This window comes from Sarcophilus harrisii, chromosome 3 (assembly GCF_902635505.1).
Source record: "Sarcophilus harrisii chromosome 3, mSarHar1.11, whole genome shotgun sequence".
Lineage (NCBI taxonomy): Eukaryota > Metazoa > Chordata > Mammalia > Dasyuromorphia > Dasyuridae > Sarcophilus > Sarcophilus harrisii.
This window is the reverse complement of record NC_045428.1, coordinates 518,584,108-518,602,627: the sequence shown is the minus strand read 5'-3', so window position 1 is coordinate 518,602,627 and position 18,520 is coordinate 518,584,108. Positions and strand designations below refer to the sequence as shown.

The following is an 18,520-nucleotide window of genomic DNA, read 5'->3' as shown; positions in this document are numbered from 1 at the left end:
TACTTTCAAGTTATATACCCCATAGTTTGATAACACCCAGAGAATTTCTATCTGGATTTAAATCCCAGCTCTCAGACTTCACTGGATTATGGGTCAAAGACCAAGACCTAGAAAGGTCTTGTCCAAAGACTTTTGGTCCAAAAGTATTATTTCCTTAGATAAGAAAATTGAGGCTCAGTGACTTCAAATCCAACATTCTTTCTATGACACTCAAATGCTTCCCATGATCAGTGTGATGCAGTTGCCCTAAAGCTGCAGAAGCAATACTGTTGGAGGCAGCTGTCATTACAACCAATGGTTAAAAAAAAAAAAAAAAAAAGACAGCTGCTTCCAGTATAAATCCAGAAATCCTTAGTCTCATTTTCCCCCATAATTGACTACTCCTTTCCTAAGAAGCATACCCCTGAAACTAGTGGGTTCTCATATAAACTCCATGTTGACAAAATAACTTAACCTCTACACATAGTGTTAACATTTTTCTAAGTCTTATAATTCAGTTTTGTTGTTGCTAAATTATACTTGTATCTTGAATCTATAACCTGAATCAAATTTTCTTGTTATTAGATGTTTAAGTCCTATGTTGATCTAATTTAAAATTTTTAAAAATCCTAAAGTAATCCACTTGAAAAATTAAACACATAAAAAACTAAGAATATTCTGTTTTGTTCTTTCTTCTGTTAGTTGAGCTTAACTTACTTTCTTACCTGGTGGCAAAACTTTAAGGTAATTTCTTCTGATGTTCAGTTCTCTTAAAGATTTAAGTTGTCCTATCTGCTGTGGCAGAGCTGTGATTTCATTGCAGCTGACATCCTGTGGCAAAAGCAACAGGAAATTCATGTATTATTTTTCCAAGTTAGAATTCCTTGAAGGAATTTAATATAATCAAAGAGGTAAATTATAAATATCCTTCAATTAATAAAGCAATCAACAAGCACTTTCTAAGCACCTACTTTTCATCAGGCTTCATGCAAAGTACTGGGGATATAACTACCTGCTCTCAAGGAAATTACATTCTATTATGGGAGACAACAAACAAACATATAGAAATATATAAAATACATACAAGGTAATTTTGACCAGAAAAGGTCTTAGGTCAGAATGTGATCTTGAGCTAAGTGTAAAGAAAACCAAAAGTTCCAAGAGATATCGATAAGGGAATGCATTCAAGGTATGAGGAACTGAAGATGAAAGGATGGAAATGAGAGATGGAGTGTCACCTATGTAGAATGGCAAGAACTTCAGTATGGCTGCTCTGGAGAGTTGGTAGAAGAGAGTAATGAGTAAAAAAGATAAAAAAGCAAAGATGTGGCTAGATTCTAAGTTTTGATGTATATCCAAAGTTAGGGGGTAACAAATAAATGAAGTGGCCAGACAGGAAAGAAAAGAACTGACAGTGAAACTTTCAAAAAGAGGCATTTCCTGCAAAGAGAGATTGATTCTTGGTGCCAAATATTACAGGGAGGTTCATAAAGTGGGGAGTGGGGGTAGGGAATTGAGAAAACATTAAATTTGGTAATGAAGAATTCATTTGTAACTTTGGAGAAAGCATTTTCAGTTGAGTGATTAAGTAGGAAGGCAGACTAAAGGGTTCAGAAGAGAGATGTGAAATCATCAAATGTAGACAGCTTTTTTCAAAAGAGTATGGCTGACAGAGGAGAACCATAAGATTAGAGCATGCAAAAAACTACATAATCTTGCAAAAAATTTTTAAAGGATATGCGAGATTTGGTTATATTTCCAGGCAATAGAGAAAGAGGGTTTCTATCCTTCCTCTCCTTTCCTTCTCTCTATTCAAACTCTGTCCACCAAGAACCTTTCTTTTAATAAGGAGGATTATGATGAATAATTCAATCCCTATTCATTCTCTGTGAATAATTTATATTTGGGTATTATTTTAAGTCTGGGATCCCACTGTATAGTCACTAATCAATATGTTGTACAGTTCTGTGTAAGCTAGGATACAATGCTCATACATCTTCACCAACATGATTTGTTTCCAAGACAAAGGTGCTGTTGTGTATTTTGGGTGAAGTTGCAGCAAGACACAACTTAATTATCCTAAAATTCATCATTCACTCAAGCAAATACTTGACCATTCCATCTCACCTCCCCCAAAACCCTCTCACCTCAAAGGCATTATAAGGTATCAGTATCTAAAAACCACTTTACATCAAGAGTGAAAGCTTATTTCAAACAATTTTACCTGCTTTAATTCTTTCCAGAAATAACATTTGATGTACTATAATTAATAAGCACAAATATATTTAAGTACCGTTTAATGATTGTGAATGCACACACATACACATACACACATATAGTGTTTTGTGTTTTTCTTTATATATTCCTCTTTTCTAAGTTTAGAAAATATGAACATGATAATTAATACATGGTAGGTACATGGTTATAAAAATCAATTTATGTATTAAAGATTGAAAATTACATTTTGGAGGAAAACTACTAATGGACTCAAAGTAGCCATTTCAATATATAATGTATAGCTTGCAAGGATATTAAAGATCATTTCTATCCAACTTCCTAATTTTTCAAGGATGTTTACCTACATGCTAGAGATTAATCTAAAATTCAAGTCTTCTGACTTCTGGGATTTATCAAAGTTAGGGGCTGGGCTCTAAGTGAAGAACAGGACAGGATCTTTTGAACCTGGAGATGAGAGGGAAATAAGCCAATGGAGAAGACAGGAAACGCTACTAGCCTTGTTATCAAAGAATTAACATCTCTCCATCTCCAACCAAGACTGTACAGACTTGAAATAAAGGAAGGATAGAAGAAAAGGATTTAGGGATGAGTGGTTCCAGGCTGCAGTCAGTGGAAATGGGGTTAGAAAGATGGAGGAAAAACCACAGTATGGGGGGAGGAAAGATATGTAATATTGCCATAGGGACACACCTCCACATATTCAGACACTGAAAAATTGTGTCTTTTCAACCTTCAGTGCTAAACATACAAGAGCCATTTGCTATAGTCTCTCCCTCGAGAATGAATTCCAGAAGAACTTTCTCCACATATTACTAAATCCTGAAGTATGTTTTCTGAAAGTGTTTTTTTCTTTTCTTTAATTATTTTAGTCTCAATTAAATGTTTTAATTTTAAACCGTGTTTTTAAACCCTCCTGGTCAGTCAGCTTGATGCAAAATGAATAAATAAACAAATTCTTAGCTAAATAGCAGGGAGTGTTTGCAGTCAAAAGAGGTACATTTGCCATTCAATTTACTCCACAATGAATTCAGTAATCTGTGTGAATTTAGAGTTGAGTAAACCTATGGATGGCCACAGGAAAATCTAATATAATCTTAGATTACATATAATTTAATTAGAAATTGCTGACATAGCATGGTTGTTTAAGTCTTTTTACTTTGACACGGAAAAATTGATTTTTGAATGTGTTTTTTCATTTGAAAAGTAGAAATTAAGCCATCATCTTTACAAATCATTTGGCAAATTATTATAATGTAAAATAACTAATGTAAAGATCATTTTAATATCTTTTTTTTAACAAAGATTTCTAAAGAAGCAAGGTATACGGAAGCCTTGCCCAACTGTTGTTAATCTTTTAAATAGGTATATTTATCGAAAGAGAAAGAAAGAAGTAGTTTTAGGTAATCCCCATACCTTTGGAATGAGGAACATTTGTATATATGTGTATATGTATGTGTATATGTATATGTGTATAATCTTATGCCAAAGATACTGAAATCAGCATAATATATTAATTACTTACTAGACAACTATAAGGAATGGAGGGGTGACTTAAATTTCTTTGTATCTTAGCCTTTAACAAAATTCCTGGCACATAGTAAATAATTCATAAGTGCTAACTGACTGACTTCTTGTTTTTAAAGAAGTTTCCATGATATATTTGACCTTTTAAAATATTACTCTCTCAGGTGAAAGAAATCAGATACATTTTAAAATCAGGTCATATTTATGGCAGCTTTTTATAATTAATAGAAGAGGCTTGTTTAAAAAAAAAAAAACATAAAAAGAAGTAGCTAGATAGTGCAGTAGCTAGAGAACCAGCACTAAAGTCAGGAGGACCTGAATTCAAATGTGATCTCAGACACTTAATACTTCCTATCTGTGTGACCCTGGGTAAGTCACTTAATCCCAATTGCCTCAAAAAAAATTTCAGTAGTGAACAATGCAATAGGCTTCTGATCATTTAAAAATGTGAGAATAAAATAATTGAATTATTTAAACAGCACATTACTAGGAATAAGCTCTCTAGAGATATCTAATTTTACCCTACTTTAGAGCACAACTGACAATTGATTGATAAATATTTTAGCAGAAAATGATAAGCAGAATACTTTAAATTATACTATATTTATCAACAAGTATAGATTCTAAATCAATAAATTACCTTAAAAAACAAAAATGTCCAGGTAGAAATATGTAATTTACAAATGAGGAAGAATTTATTTATTTATTTTCACCAATTATTCTTAGAAATTTATTAATTTAAAAAACTCCAGCAATTTACACAAGGAAAGTGAGTTTTTCCTTCTGATTTACAGGACGTCTGCAGACAATTAGAAACACATAGTTCAGTTGTCCATTCAAACTTTGAAGGATATTTAGTGAAGGTCAGATTTGTTAATGATACTCAGAATTGTTCAGTTACTTCCTGTCTTGACATAATAATGAGAAAAAGCTGTCCAACCTAACATATTTAAATTAAGAATATTTCCAAAATGTATTAACAGTTTTGTAGATGCCAATTCAGTGTTATATTTCTAAACTTTCTATGAGTCTCTCTTATTTCTAAAGAGTAACCTATACATAACTGCATTTTGTGATAAAAATAATTTCACTTAAAGAAAGTATGTTTAATTAGTTAGAAATTAAAAATGGAATCAGTCAATAAAAATCTAAATATTGTCAGGCTTAAGAACTCAGCACAGAAAATATGAAAACAACTACTCCTCAACTATTTTTAGAATTAGTCTATCCAAATTCAAGCTAAAATGTCCCACTTTTCTTTAGCAGACTTCAAGGCAAGTTTAAAAACTAAAAATTAAAGTAAAGTAATATTTATCTAGGTCTATGCTGGAATCAGTACAAACTGTCTCGCCAACCAATTGTTAAATTTTCAGTGGGAGAATTTACCCATTGGAATTTGGCAAATACTACCAATCAGGGTTGATTTGTTGTTTTCTTATTATCTAGGTTTAAGAAAATAATGGAGACAATGCTAATAATGCAAATTAAACCTAAGAATTATGTACATATGACTATGCATCTTCCCCCAGTGAAGTGGTTGTTAAACCAGCACACTGCTGTACTTAACTCACTTTTGGAATGGATATGAATGTCCAATATTTTCAATTTTAAATGGTATTTTCACTTTGTCATTATAAACACTAACAGAATCCTTTCTTAAATTCCAGAAGTCCAAATCTATTACTCATAATGATACATAAGAATTACAATGATGTGATGTTACTTAGCCAAAGCTATTACTTAAAAGGAAAGTAAGAAAAACAAAAACCCAGAACACTACGAATGCCAAGAAATATCATAAATGAATAAAATTAAACTACAGCTTTAAAAATTTTCACACTCAAGTCTGCAAGTATTAAAAATATGGTACATTCTGGTCTTTTCAATTGCAAAGCATTCTCCAACACTATAGCTAATAATAAGGTAATTATAGCTTAAACTTATACAGTATATTCTAACAGTCTTGGACATGGTTTTCCAATTCTTCTATGGAAATTCGATGATTTAAGGAATTTATCTAGGAAATATTTAAAAGGAAGTATGATAATAGCTCTTTACCAAAGAATTACTTTAACTGCCACCTTATCTTTTTACCACATTAAAGGAAGTCAGGAAAGCAATTGCTGTGGAAGCAGCAAGAAATAGCTGATGATAATAACGCTGAGAACAGCATCCATTTTACTTGCACTTCTGAGTATGGCTACAGGCAATAGATCAAAAAACCAACAACCAAACAGGAAGAAACACAACCTTTGGACTGGTGGTAAGTTGGTTGAAATTCTGCAACTTCAACTTTGACTATTATATAAGGAAAGAAGGATGAGGGAAGAATGCAACAGAGGGAGGCAGAGAGAAGAGGAGAAGGGACAAAAAAGGAAGGAGGGGGAAGGGGGGGAAAATAGAGATAGAGGCGAAGAGAGAAAGAGACAGACAGACAGAGAGATTTTAAATTGAGAATACTGGACATTCATATCCATTCCAAAAGTGAGATAAGTACAGCAGTATTGTAGTTTAACAACACTTTTGGAATACCAAGATACTTGATTAATTCTAATTCTTTCAACTCTTTCTTGGACCTTCAAGAAATAAAATATAAACATGTGTGTGTGTGTGTGTGTGTGTGTGTGTGTGTGTGTGTATACACACATATATTACCTACACATATTTATATATGCCAAATTATATAGACAAATACATATACATATATAATTGTCAATTTGTGGGCAGAAATGTGTAAGTCCTATGTGATCATGCAAAATTTGGGGTTGGATTGGTTCATGTCAGCAAAGATACATGAGCAAACATATTCTTCAATAGCCTTCTATCACCAAGAATAGTGTAGTTATGGCAGCGTTTTAAGACAAAAAACGCCCAATGATAAATTTCCACTTCTACGGTGACTCCTACAATTTCTCTCTTGTGGTCAAAAGTATGAGTAATTTATAAACAGACAAAACAATTGGCTTCCCCACCTTTCTTTCTGCACCAGCAATAGCAACTATTTCATCTTTCTTGGTATACTAAGTAAAGATGTTGAATTTCCAAAATCTCAGAATTGGAAGGGATTCTCAAAAAACCAATACATATCAAATCAAACATCAAGTTTTTAGATTAGATTAAAATTTTAGTTAGATTTATCTAGGGCTGATAGGGGTAAATTGAGGTCTCACATTATATTTTTATGGTCTGTTTCCTTTAATTTATTCATTCATTTAGTTAATAGAAGGCATAAAACCTATAATTTTTATTAATTCATTTAATTATTCCTCTAATTATTTCAAAGTTATGCCAGTGGGTGAATATATGTTAAGTACTGAAAACAATTTCTTATCTGTGTTTCCTGTAATCAGAATGTAGTTTTCCTTTTCCCCTCTTTTAATTGTCCGTTTGTGCTGTTACCTTAGCTTTTTTTTTTTTGTTCATCTGAGTAATAATAGGTTTTGCTTCAATTCCTTATTTTAACTCCATGTTTTATGTTTCAAGTATTTCTTCAAATTTCAAATATTTCTGACAAACAATATTTTGTTGAATTTTGTTTTTTAATCTATTCTGCTAAGCTTCTTCCCTTTTATAGGCGAGTCTATCTCATTCACATTCAGTTAAGCTAGTTATTGTAGTTTCCCATTTTATTGTCTTCTCTATACACTTCTTTCCTTGTTTATATTCTTATTACCCTTTCTTTTTTCCTTTTAACCCTTTCTTTACATGTCCTTTCCAAACCTAAGATTTGTTCTGCTAATGACAAATTCTTCCCTGAATATACTCTATTTCCTTTCCCTCTTTTCCTTTTCCTTTTCCTATCTCTATCCTTGCTGAGTTTAGCATATTTCTACACTAAACTTTTTAAGTGAGTGTATGTTTATGCACTTTGTCCTTTTGTCTAGTTTAAATGAAAGTGAAATTCAAGTGACTCCTGCTTCCCCCCCATTACTTTTATGTTTGTATGAATTCATACTTTTACAATCAGGATATATATATCTTAACAAGTTCCTCTACATATTCTCCCATTTACCCAAAAATATCTTCTTCCCCTTTTGTTTCTTATCACATCTTCAAAACAAAACAATACTAAAGGTTGTCTTTATGGTCTTCTCTCTTAATTAACTATTTCGATGACTTCATGTGACATTAGGATTCTGAAAGAACTCTTAAGATTGATCTCGTTAGAATATAAATATTTCATTTTTATACATTCCTTTCTGATTGTTTGCTTTTTATTTTTCTCTTGACTACTCTTATTTATATTTCAAAGTTCCTTTTCAGCTCTTTTTTTTTAATTGGGAATATTTGAAAATTTACATTATGTAAGAATCATTTGATTTTTCCTTTTAGAATTAAGCTCCCTTTTTCCATGTATGTTATTCTTGATTGTGGACTTTTGTTTTTTGTCTTTTGAATGACTTCGTTCCACATACTCCTTTCCTTTGCTGTCATGATGACTAAATCTTATTTGGTTCTAATTGTAGTTCTTAGATATTTGAGTTCTTTATTCTGAATGCTTGGAATATATTTTTTTCTTTTGTCTGAAACTTTAGATTTTGGCAAGGACATGTCAAGGAGTTTTCATTTGGGGATTTCTTTCAGGAAGTGATCAGTGATTCTACTTCCATACTGCCTTTTTGTTCTAATATGTATAATCAATTTTCTTTAATGGCTTTTTATACTATGATATCAGTTCTTTTTTATTTTTTGTCATGGATTTCAGTTAAATTTATGATTTTCTCATTTTCTCATTCTTTTAACTTTGTTTTAAACATTGCTTTTAACTCCTAGAATAATTAATTTCCATTTTATCTATTCTTATTTTTAGGAAGTTGTTATGAGGGTAAAATTTTGTATCTCTTCAATTAAGCTGTTGATCCTTTCCCCAATATTCTATACCTCTCATTTGTCTTATAATATATTTTTAAAAACATTATTTCCTCAAAGAATTCTAATTGTTCTTGTAGGCAAGCTTTTTTTTTCCTTTAAAATTTTAAATGTAATATTTGCAGGAAGGCTAAAAAAAACATAACACAAAGACTATGTACATTCTGACCAAGTTAAGTCCTGGATTTCAGGGCTAACTAAACTAATAATAAAAAGAAAAATTATGATTAGCAAAGATGTAAAAGATGACAAAATACCACATATTTTTGGCTAACCTTTTTGTTTAACAAACCTAAAATAGCAATAAATGATTGTTTCCTTAAAATGACAAATAGTTTATATCTAAAATCAATAGCTATCATTATTTATAATGGAGACAAAGTAGAATCTCTTCCAATAAATTCAGGGATGAAACAAAAATATCTATTGCTATCACTTCTGCTTGATATTATACTAAAAAATACTGACTCTGGCAATATGCCTGCCCCCCAAAAAAAGTTTTTTTAAGAAAAGAAACTATAGCAATAACCATAATAAAGAAGAAATAAAATCATCACTTCTTCAGACTTGTTGCTGTACTTTGAGAACTCCAAAGACTCTATAAAAATTAATTTAAACATAACTGGAATTTATAAGACATGAAATCAATTCACACAAAACATCAATAGGAAATAAAAATTTCATTTAGATTTGCTACAGAATACTTAAAATAATTGGAACTATTTCTAAGATATATATAATAGCTATAAAATACAAGTATAAAACACTTTTTGTAGAAATAAAATTATCCTAAATAACTGGGAAAATATTAATTGCCAATAGGAATGCTGAGCCAATTTAATAAAAATAACAATATAAATTAGTTTACTTATTCAATGCCATACCAATCAAACTACTAAAGGATTACCAGAAAAAAAGTAACAAAATTCATATGGAAGGTGAAAATTGTCAAGAATCTCAAGAGAAATAACGAAAAGAAATGTAATCATAAAGAGCCTAGCATGGTAGACCTTAAATTATATTATACAACAGTAATTATGAAAAACAATTTGATACTAGTTAAAAAATAGAGACTGACTGCTGGAACTTAATAGCTACAAAACAAACAGAAACAAATGTATCTAACACCCCAGTTTTTGATAAACACAAGGACCTTAATGGGATAAGAACTCACTACTTGACAAAAGATGATAGAAAAAATTGGATATCAAAATAAAAGAAATTAGATGTAGAACAATATCTTACACTTAGACAATATCTAAATGGATAATGATATAAATGTTAAAAGGTCATATAATAAACAAATTAGATAAGAAAGAAAATTTTTATCAGTCATATATATGGGTAGAAAAGTTTTTAACTAAACATAGAATAGAGAGACTGACAGAAGACAAAATGTCTAATTTTATTCTATGAAATTTAAAAGAGATAACACAAACAAATCTAATAAAGCAAGCAATTAACTAGGAGAAAATCTTTGCAGTAAGTTTCTGTGATAAAGGTCTCATTCCCAAAGTGGCAATTAATATTTTCCCAAATATTTAGGGTTATTTTTATTTCTACAAAAGTGTCTTGTAGTTGTATTTTTATACTTCTTATATGTATCTTAGAAGATATTTCCAATTATTTTAAGTATTCTGTAGTGAATCTAAATGAAATTTTTCTTTCCTAGTGATGTTTTGTGTGAATTGATTTCATGTCTTATAAATTGGTTCAAATTATCTTTAAATTAATTTTTATAGACTTTTTAGAGTTCTATAACTTTGGGACTAAGAAAAAGAGTCATCAATAAATTATTAAATGATATGAGCATGCAGTTCTCAAAGGAAGAAACTTAGAAGATTCACCAATGATATAAAAACTGCTCCAAATCACTGCCAATTAGAAAAATGTAAATTAAAATTCTGATATTCTAACCTCACATTCAGCAGAGTGGCAGAAATGACAAAAAAAAAAAAAAAAAAAGGAAAATATAACTGTTTTTGAAAATAGGAGAAAAATAGACTTAGTGGCACATATTGGTATACCTGCCAATGAATATAATACTTCTGGGAAGTAATTTGGAATAGCAGCAAAAAGTTACTAAATAATACCCAACTATATCACTGGTAGGCCTATATACAAAAAGTAAGTTTTCTTTAAAAAAAAAAAAAAAAAAAAAGGCCTTTATGGTTTTTCATACCAGCTCTTCTCAAAGTGGCAAAAAGCTAGAAAATAAGAGAATGTCCATCAACTGAGGATAGTTGAATAAGATGAAGTATATGAATATAATGGAGTACTATTGTAGTGTAGCAGATAAGGAAAAATGTTTCAAAAAAAAAAAAAGCATAGAAAATGTCTTAAATACTTAAATGAACTCCCACAGCAGAACCATAAGAAATTTATTCTAACATCAATATTATCAAAAATGAACAATTTTGAGGACTTTATAAACTGATAAAGAATGAAAATTATTAGAACTAGAATACTTTAAACAACAAAAATATTGTTAAAAACAAACAACTTTGACAACTCTAAGAACTAAGATGAATACAATATTCATTCATGATTTTAGAGGACTAATGAGAAAAAAAAGCTAGCCATTACAAAGAAATAATGGATTTAGGGTGCACAATACAGTATACACACCACACATACACACACACATACACAGAGATTTCATGGAATTTGTTTTGTTTGACTACATATGTATTTGCTAGAAGAGATTTATTTTTTCTTCTTTTGTTTCCAAAAAAAGGAAGGGAGAGCAGGAGAGTAAGAAAATATATTTCTGTTACTTTATTTTTAATAGAAGTAGGGAATGCTACAAATGTGGAATGTTGACATTTTCAGATGGAATTGCTGCATCATTAGCTTTACTTAATCATACTTTGTTTTAAGAAACCTCTCAGCAAATAGGAGTAATCTGAAAAGATTTGTAATATAAAAACAAAACAAATCAATATAACATTTTAACAGAAGGAAGTCAGTATGAGGAATAAAAAAGAAAACTTTAGGTCTAGTAATTGTTGATAAGGACTGGGACAACCCTTACAGAAGCTTCTTATCATAAATCTAGAATAATTATAGGCTCTGCAGAAAATTTTCTTTCAAATGTTTGCTAAAAATAATTTGGTACAATTAACTACAGTGACTATCTTATTTCAAACAATAAGTCATAGATGGAAAAAATTTATGGAAAATAATGTTTTTTTCCTGCAGTACCTCCAAGTAAGGAGAACCAGTGTTGTAGGGAAATAACCACAATTAAAGTTCTTTTAAGGTAATAAATAAAAGTAGGTTTTACAAGAAATATAACATCAAACATGCTTTATGCAGCAGGGATCAGTACTGATAATCATGAGTGCTAAAGGAAAGGTCTGTAGTAGCAACAGACCTGAAGAAAAGATGCAATTCTACCAGCATGATGATATAAGGTGGTATGTATTTACATGTTATGCATTTGGTCTAATAAATTCAACTTTACTTTGTGTGTGTGTATGTGTGTGACTGATGGATGCAGTATACTACATCTAACTCTAATATTGGATGCTGTATACTAATTATATGTAGGTAGTTTATGTATCTAGGATAATTATCTAATATGTATGCTCTATAAAAATAAATGAATATTTTGGTATCCACCTATATACTATTCATCTACATTTTATATCTATATATCATCCAGGATGATTTTTACTCACTGAAGTGAGAGTTTAAGAGAAACAGGGACTTTGTGTTAGAATATAGGGCACCTCTACCTCTCCCACTCTGAGATTACTAAACCTCTTGCAAGTGAGTTAAAGTTCAAATCTATTTGCATGGCATCAGTACTGTCTGCCCATAGCATGATGGGAACTGAAAGGGCAAATCAAAAGTAAATACAATTATTTCAAGTAAGGATTTAGCAGGACATATAAACTGTGGAGGAGGAGAGGAAGAAAGCAGTATTTACAGGTTATATTCTGGAGCAAGGAAGAAGTGAAAGGAACTTACTCACCCTGACTCAGCTACCTTTTTCTAAATGGAAGTGGGGTAGGGAGAAAAGGCAGCAAGGTGAGTAAATAGAATCTTAACAAGTTATGAGTGAGATATCTCTCAGTCACACTTGTGTGGGCCTGACTAACATAAGAGCTGGAAGTATGCTTCTGATTTCTAGAGCAACATTATAAAAGAACCATAACACTCCTTCAGGGAAGAAGCATCAGCCACAACTTCAATATAAGTTTCTATATTGGTATGGGAGAATTAGGGAAATTGCTCTCCTACTTCCCCCTCAACCCACTTGTTATGGATGGGGTGAGGAAGAAGCCTAAGAAGGATTTTCTTGCTACATATTTATGTATAAATATATCCTTTCTTAACTATAGTTTGCTTAAGGGAGGGCAGGGGATGAAAGGAGCAAAGCAATAAAGTAAAAAAGGTGTGCAGCAGAGAACAAAAAACAATTGTAGATTTATATGTAGATTTATGTGTAGATTTATTCATACACACAGACATACCTTGCCCCGCCCTCAATATATCTTTCCTATTCCTGCTGACTCTTTGCTTCAATTCTGCTACTTAACTTGTCTTACTATTACTTAACTTCCCCACACACATGGATCTCTCCCATATCTTCTTCCTGCACTCTTTGCTTCTCTGTGTGCCCATTCCCAATGTGAGTATGTTTTAAAAACTATGAGTTGTCCTCCCTTTAATGCCTCTGTAACAATTCTTTCCCTGTACCTCAACTGAATAACATAATTACTATTTTTACACCTACTCTGCCCCAATCTTTGTTTTGAGCTACCCTATTGTTGATATCAATCTTAACTATATGGTATACATTTCCCATGTAAAAAAGAACATAAACAATTTGTTCATATTATCTTTGAAACTGATCTTTGATAATGGCTCTGATGTGTTAAGTTTTCTATTAAGTTCAGTTTGGGTTGATAGAAAGTCCTGAAAAGTTTGTTGAATATCCATTTTTTCATTCAATATCACAGATAATTTTGCTGAATATGATATTTTGGACCATATGCCTAATTCTTTTGATTGCCGGTATAAGTGATTCCAGCACCTGTGCTCCTGTATTGTGGCTGCTGATAAGTCCCGAAGAGCTCTCATTATAACTGTAGTGTAATTGAATTGCTTTCTTCTTTTTGCAAAATTTTCTCTTTGATCTGGGAATTTCAAAATTTGGCAATAATATTCCTATGTGTTTTCCACAGAAGATCTCACTGATGCGGTGATTGGTAAATTTTTTCTATTTCCACTTCCCCCCTCATGTTCTATCACTCCAGGACAATTTTCTAGGATTATTTCCTGCATTATTATGTTAAGCTTCTTTTTTTGGTCAGAACTTTCAGGGAGTCCAGTTATTCTTAATATTTTCTATTCTTGATCTGTTCTTCAGATCTATTATTTTTCTTATGCATCACATTCTGTTCTATCTTTTCATTCTTTATAATCTGTTTTGTTGTTTCTTGGTCTCTCAAAGCTTCATTGATTTCCCCTTGCCTCTATATTTTCAAAGAGTTTTTTTCACTTTTGAGACTCTGTCCCTCCTTTTCTAGTTGGTTAACTTTTTTTTCATAATCTTGTTTTTCTTGGATATTTTTTATTTTTAAAATAGTTTTTCCTCAATGTCTCTCATTTGATTAAAAGGGTCTTTTTTTTAGTTCTTTTATAAACTCTCTCTGTGCAGAGAACCATTTCAAATTATTCTTTGGATTAAAAGAAGCTTTTTTTTTTTCAAACTTCAGTGTCCTCCTCTGAAAATGAAGCCCAGTCTTCCTTGTTCCCATAGTAAATTTCTATGCTTCGGGTCTTTCTTCTTTGCCAGCTCATTTTTTAAAAATAAGCAATATTAGGGTAAGCACTTCTAATTGAGGGGTGGGTGGATAGTGCCTCTAGCTTTACTTCAGCTCTTCCCTCTGACCTGGAACCCCAAACCAAGAACTCCCTCTTCCTGCAAGTACCTGTAAGCAGCAGCATCTCTGCTCCACTGTTTCTACACTCATTGGGTATGCTGGTTCCTTCCAGCCCAGGGCTGTATCTCTGCAGTATAGCTGGATTTAACATTCCTAATTAGCCAAGGTTCACTCAATTTTCCAAGATTTAAACCCCCCCCCCCATCTCCTCATGCTGTCCCGGAGATGAAAGTTTCTATGGTTCCTCTTGAGGTTCCAACCAAACGCAGCTCACCCCAACAGTTAGCTGGGAAGTGTTTGCATTTCACATGGGTTAATCTCTGGCCTGGTAGGCTATCTGTAGATCTTTTCAGTTTGTACCAGAAGACCCCTGTTCTGCCCTAAGTCTTCTAGAATTTTTTCACCAGTCTATATTCATGCTGAAGTGCAAATTTATTCTATTTGTGAGGGAAATCTGGAGAGCTTGAAATTTACTCACCTGCTCCCATCCTCTTCCCAGAATCCTCCCCGCCTTTTTGCTTTTTAAGGTAAAAAGAGCAACTTCTTAGTAAATTTGGAAACAATTATGATTCAAAGTAAAAGCTAACCTCTAGGTATTCATTCACTCATAGATCACAGACTTGGAGATGAAAAAGAACCTTAGAAGTTACAGAGTACAACTTTTTTCTGTTTACAGATGAAGAAATTGAGGTTAAGTAACTTGTATAAGGTCACACAATAACTGGCAGACCTTAGACTCAAGGTTTTTTGATTACTAAGCTAATAGTGTTTCCATTGCATTCTGCCCTCTTCAGATGAGTAGCTTCTTCTAAAAGAACCTTGAACAGTGAGAAAATAGAGAAGTAGTAAAACTGAAAATATAGTACCATACTACATGGCTCTGGACTCCTACAGTGTACTCCTACCCAATGGCTCTAGTCTTTATGACTGGGTACACTTTTATATTTTGATCTTTTTGGAACTAAAATTTTTAAAAATCTGATGTTAATAAAGCTATCCTTTCTGTCACCTAATATAACTAAATGTAAATAAGATATTGTCTTGATACATATAGGTATGTATATATATTAATGAAGATAAGAAATAGGTTTGTACTAATATGGCAGAAACTAGGCATTGATCCATACTTAACACCGTACACCAAGGTAAGGTCAAAATGGGTTCATGACCTAGGCATAAAGAATGAAATTATTAATAAATTAGAGGAACACAGGATAGTTTACCTCTCAGACCTGTGGAAGGGGAAGGTCTTTATGACCAAAGCAGAACTAGAGATCATTACTGATCACAAAATAGAAAATTTCGATTATACCAAACTGAAAAGTTTTTGTACAAACAAAACTAATGCAGACAAGATTAGAAGGGAAGCAATAAACTGGGAAAATATTTTTACAGTCAAAGGTTCTGATAAAGGCCTCATTTCCAAAATATATAGAGAATTAACTCTAATTTATAAAAAATCAAGCCATTCTCCAATTGAAAAATGGTCAAAGGATATGAACAGACAATTCTCAGATGAAGAATTGAAACTATTTCTAGTCATATGAAAAGATGCTCCAAGTCATTATTAATCAGAGAAATGCAAATTAAGACAACTCTAAGATACCACTACACACCTGTCAGATTGGCTAAGATGACAGGAAAAAATAATGATGATTGTTGGAGGGGATGTGGGAAAACTGGGACACTGATACATTGTTGGTGGAGTTGTGAACGAATCCAACCATTCTGGAGAGTAGTTTGGAACTATGCTCAAAAAGTTATCAAACTGTGCATACCCTTTGATCCAGCAGTGTTACTACTGGGATTATATCCCAAAGAGATCATAAAGAAGGGAAAGGGACCTGTATGTGCACGAATGTTTGTGGCAGCCCTCTTTGTAGTGGCTAGAAACTGGAAACTGAATGGATGTCCATCAGTTGGAGAATGGCTGAATAAATTGTGGTATATGAATATTATGGAATATTATTGTTCTGTAAGAAATGACCAACAGGATGATTTCAGAAAGGCCTGGAGAGACTTACATGAACTGATGCTGAGTGAAATGAGCAGGACCAGGAGATCATTGTATACTTCAACAACAATACTATATGATGACCAGTTCTGATGGACCAGGCCATCCTCAGCAACGAGATCAACCAAATCATTTCCAATGGAGCAGTAATGAACTGAACCAGCTATGCCCAGAAAAAGAACTCTGGGAGATGACTAAAAACCATTACATTGAATTCCCAATCCCTATATTTATGCACACCAGCATTTTTGATTTCCTTCACAAGCTAATTGTACAATATTTCAGAGTCTGATTCTTTTTGTACAGCAAAATAACGTTTTGGTCATGTATACTTATTGTGTATCTAATTTATATTTTAATATATTTAACATCTACTGGTCATCCTGCCATCTAGGGGGGGGGGGGGGTAAGAGGTAAAAAATTGGAACAAGAGGTTTGGCAATTGTTAATGCTGTAAAGTTACCCATGCATATATCCTGTAAATAAAAGGCTATTAAATAAAAAAAAAAGAAATAGGTTTGTAGTTAAATGAATTATAAACTATTTTGATCTTAAAAATAATCTCAGAAACTAATGAATGGCAATATGTTCTCCATTGAGGCAAAATTTAGTGAATTTAAATTTAATAATACCTGCTGTCATTGAAGAGCTCAAGAAATTCAAGGTCCAATGACTGCAGAATATCTGATTGTAACAAGGAACTTTTTGCATTATTGTTTGGGTTAAATCAGTAAAAACAACAATCACCAAATATTACAACATTCAAATCAGTAACGTACCAATTCCATTAACTGTTTGAGCTGACCTATCTCTTCTGGAAGAGATCCAAGCTTGTTGTTACTTGCAATTAAGACTTTGAGAGGGAGACCACACAGGCAGGCTGGCAACGATGACAGTTGATTGCGACTGCAACAAAAAATGGAATAATACAAATAAAAAATACATCTCATATTATGCTGTATGTTTATGTGAGTTAGCATCTGGAAATGAAAGCAGTTTATAAAATTAAAATTTAATCTTTGCTGGATATGGTAACCATTCAAATGGCAAGTAGTCAAAAAATAACTTTGGAAAAATAAAGTCTAAGCTATTTATTTTGAAAAGTTTTTATACACTAAATAGAAGCATATTAGAGAGATGTGGCAGAGTGGATAAAGCACTGAGCCTGAGATCAAGAAGACAATCTAGATGGACGACTAAGAACAATAGGAAGATTGAGTTTTTTCCTTGATAACATAAAGTTTAAAAAAATTCAAGTTAGGGCAAGTATATTCAGTATATATGAAAACTGACATAATTTCTCATCTAGGTCAGAAATAGTGAGGAAAGGACCATAGTTCACTGAAAAGCAGTTCAATTTCTCACACCTAAGAGAGTCTTCTAAAACCAGAGAGACAGTGGAAATGGTAGAAAAATCATCCAATTTGAAATTAAAGAACTGGGGTCCAAATGCTGCCCCTGCTACTTCCTAGCTGTGTGAACTTTAGCACGTCATTGCTCACTTGCAAAATGAAAGGGTCTGACTGGTGAGCTTCTCAGGTTTCTCCTTTATTCCAGATTTATCTATCTATCTATCTATCTATCCTTCTATCTATCTATCTATCTATCTGTATACACATACACGATCCTATGATAATGGAGTCACTACAGCTGAAGCCTGTATTGGAGCCTCCAGAGAACCATCATAAATAGGAAAACCTCTCCAAACCTGACCGGAAGGCAAAAGTTTTATCTGCTACAAGAGAAATTATGTGGCTCTCAAAAGTGGTCACAGAGGCCTCCTCTGACATTCTCCCTGCCAGATGCTTTGCCCAACTTCCTCTCTAACAGAGTAGACTGCCAACTTTCTACAAATGACCCTTAGTTGTGTGAGGCAGCAGGAAACGACGTGGATAAATAATACCCAGAGATGATCCAAAATTATCAATCATTTATCTCAACTTCCTCCTTACCAGCAAGTCCTTTTTTGCTCCTAACATGTTAATAATCTATGATCAAA

At 32.4% G+C, this 18,520-nt stretch overlaps 1 protein-coding gene across 4 annotated transcripts in view; it reads right to left on the bottom strand.

Moving 5' to 3' along the window:
- The window catches only part of LRCH1 (leucine rich repeats and calponin homology domain containing 1), a 231,477-nt gene that overhangs the window by 69,755 nt on the left and 143,202 nt on the right, over window positions 1–18,520 (bottom strand). For all 4 annotated transcript variants that reach the window (XM_031961917.1, XM_031961919.1, XM_031961918.1 and 1 more), the window contains exons 3-4: window positions 17,301–17,427; window positions 705–810 (exon numbers count right to left, since the gene is read on the bottom strand). In XM_031961917.1, the coding sequence (XP_031817777.1) occupies window positions 705–810; window positions 17,301–17,427 (233 nt within the window). The remainder of the gene's footprint in view (window positions 1–704; window positions 811–17,300; window positions 17,428–18,520) is intronic.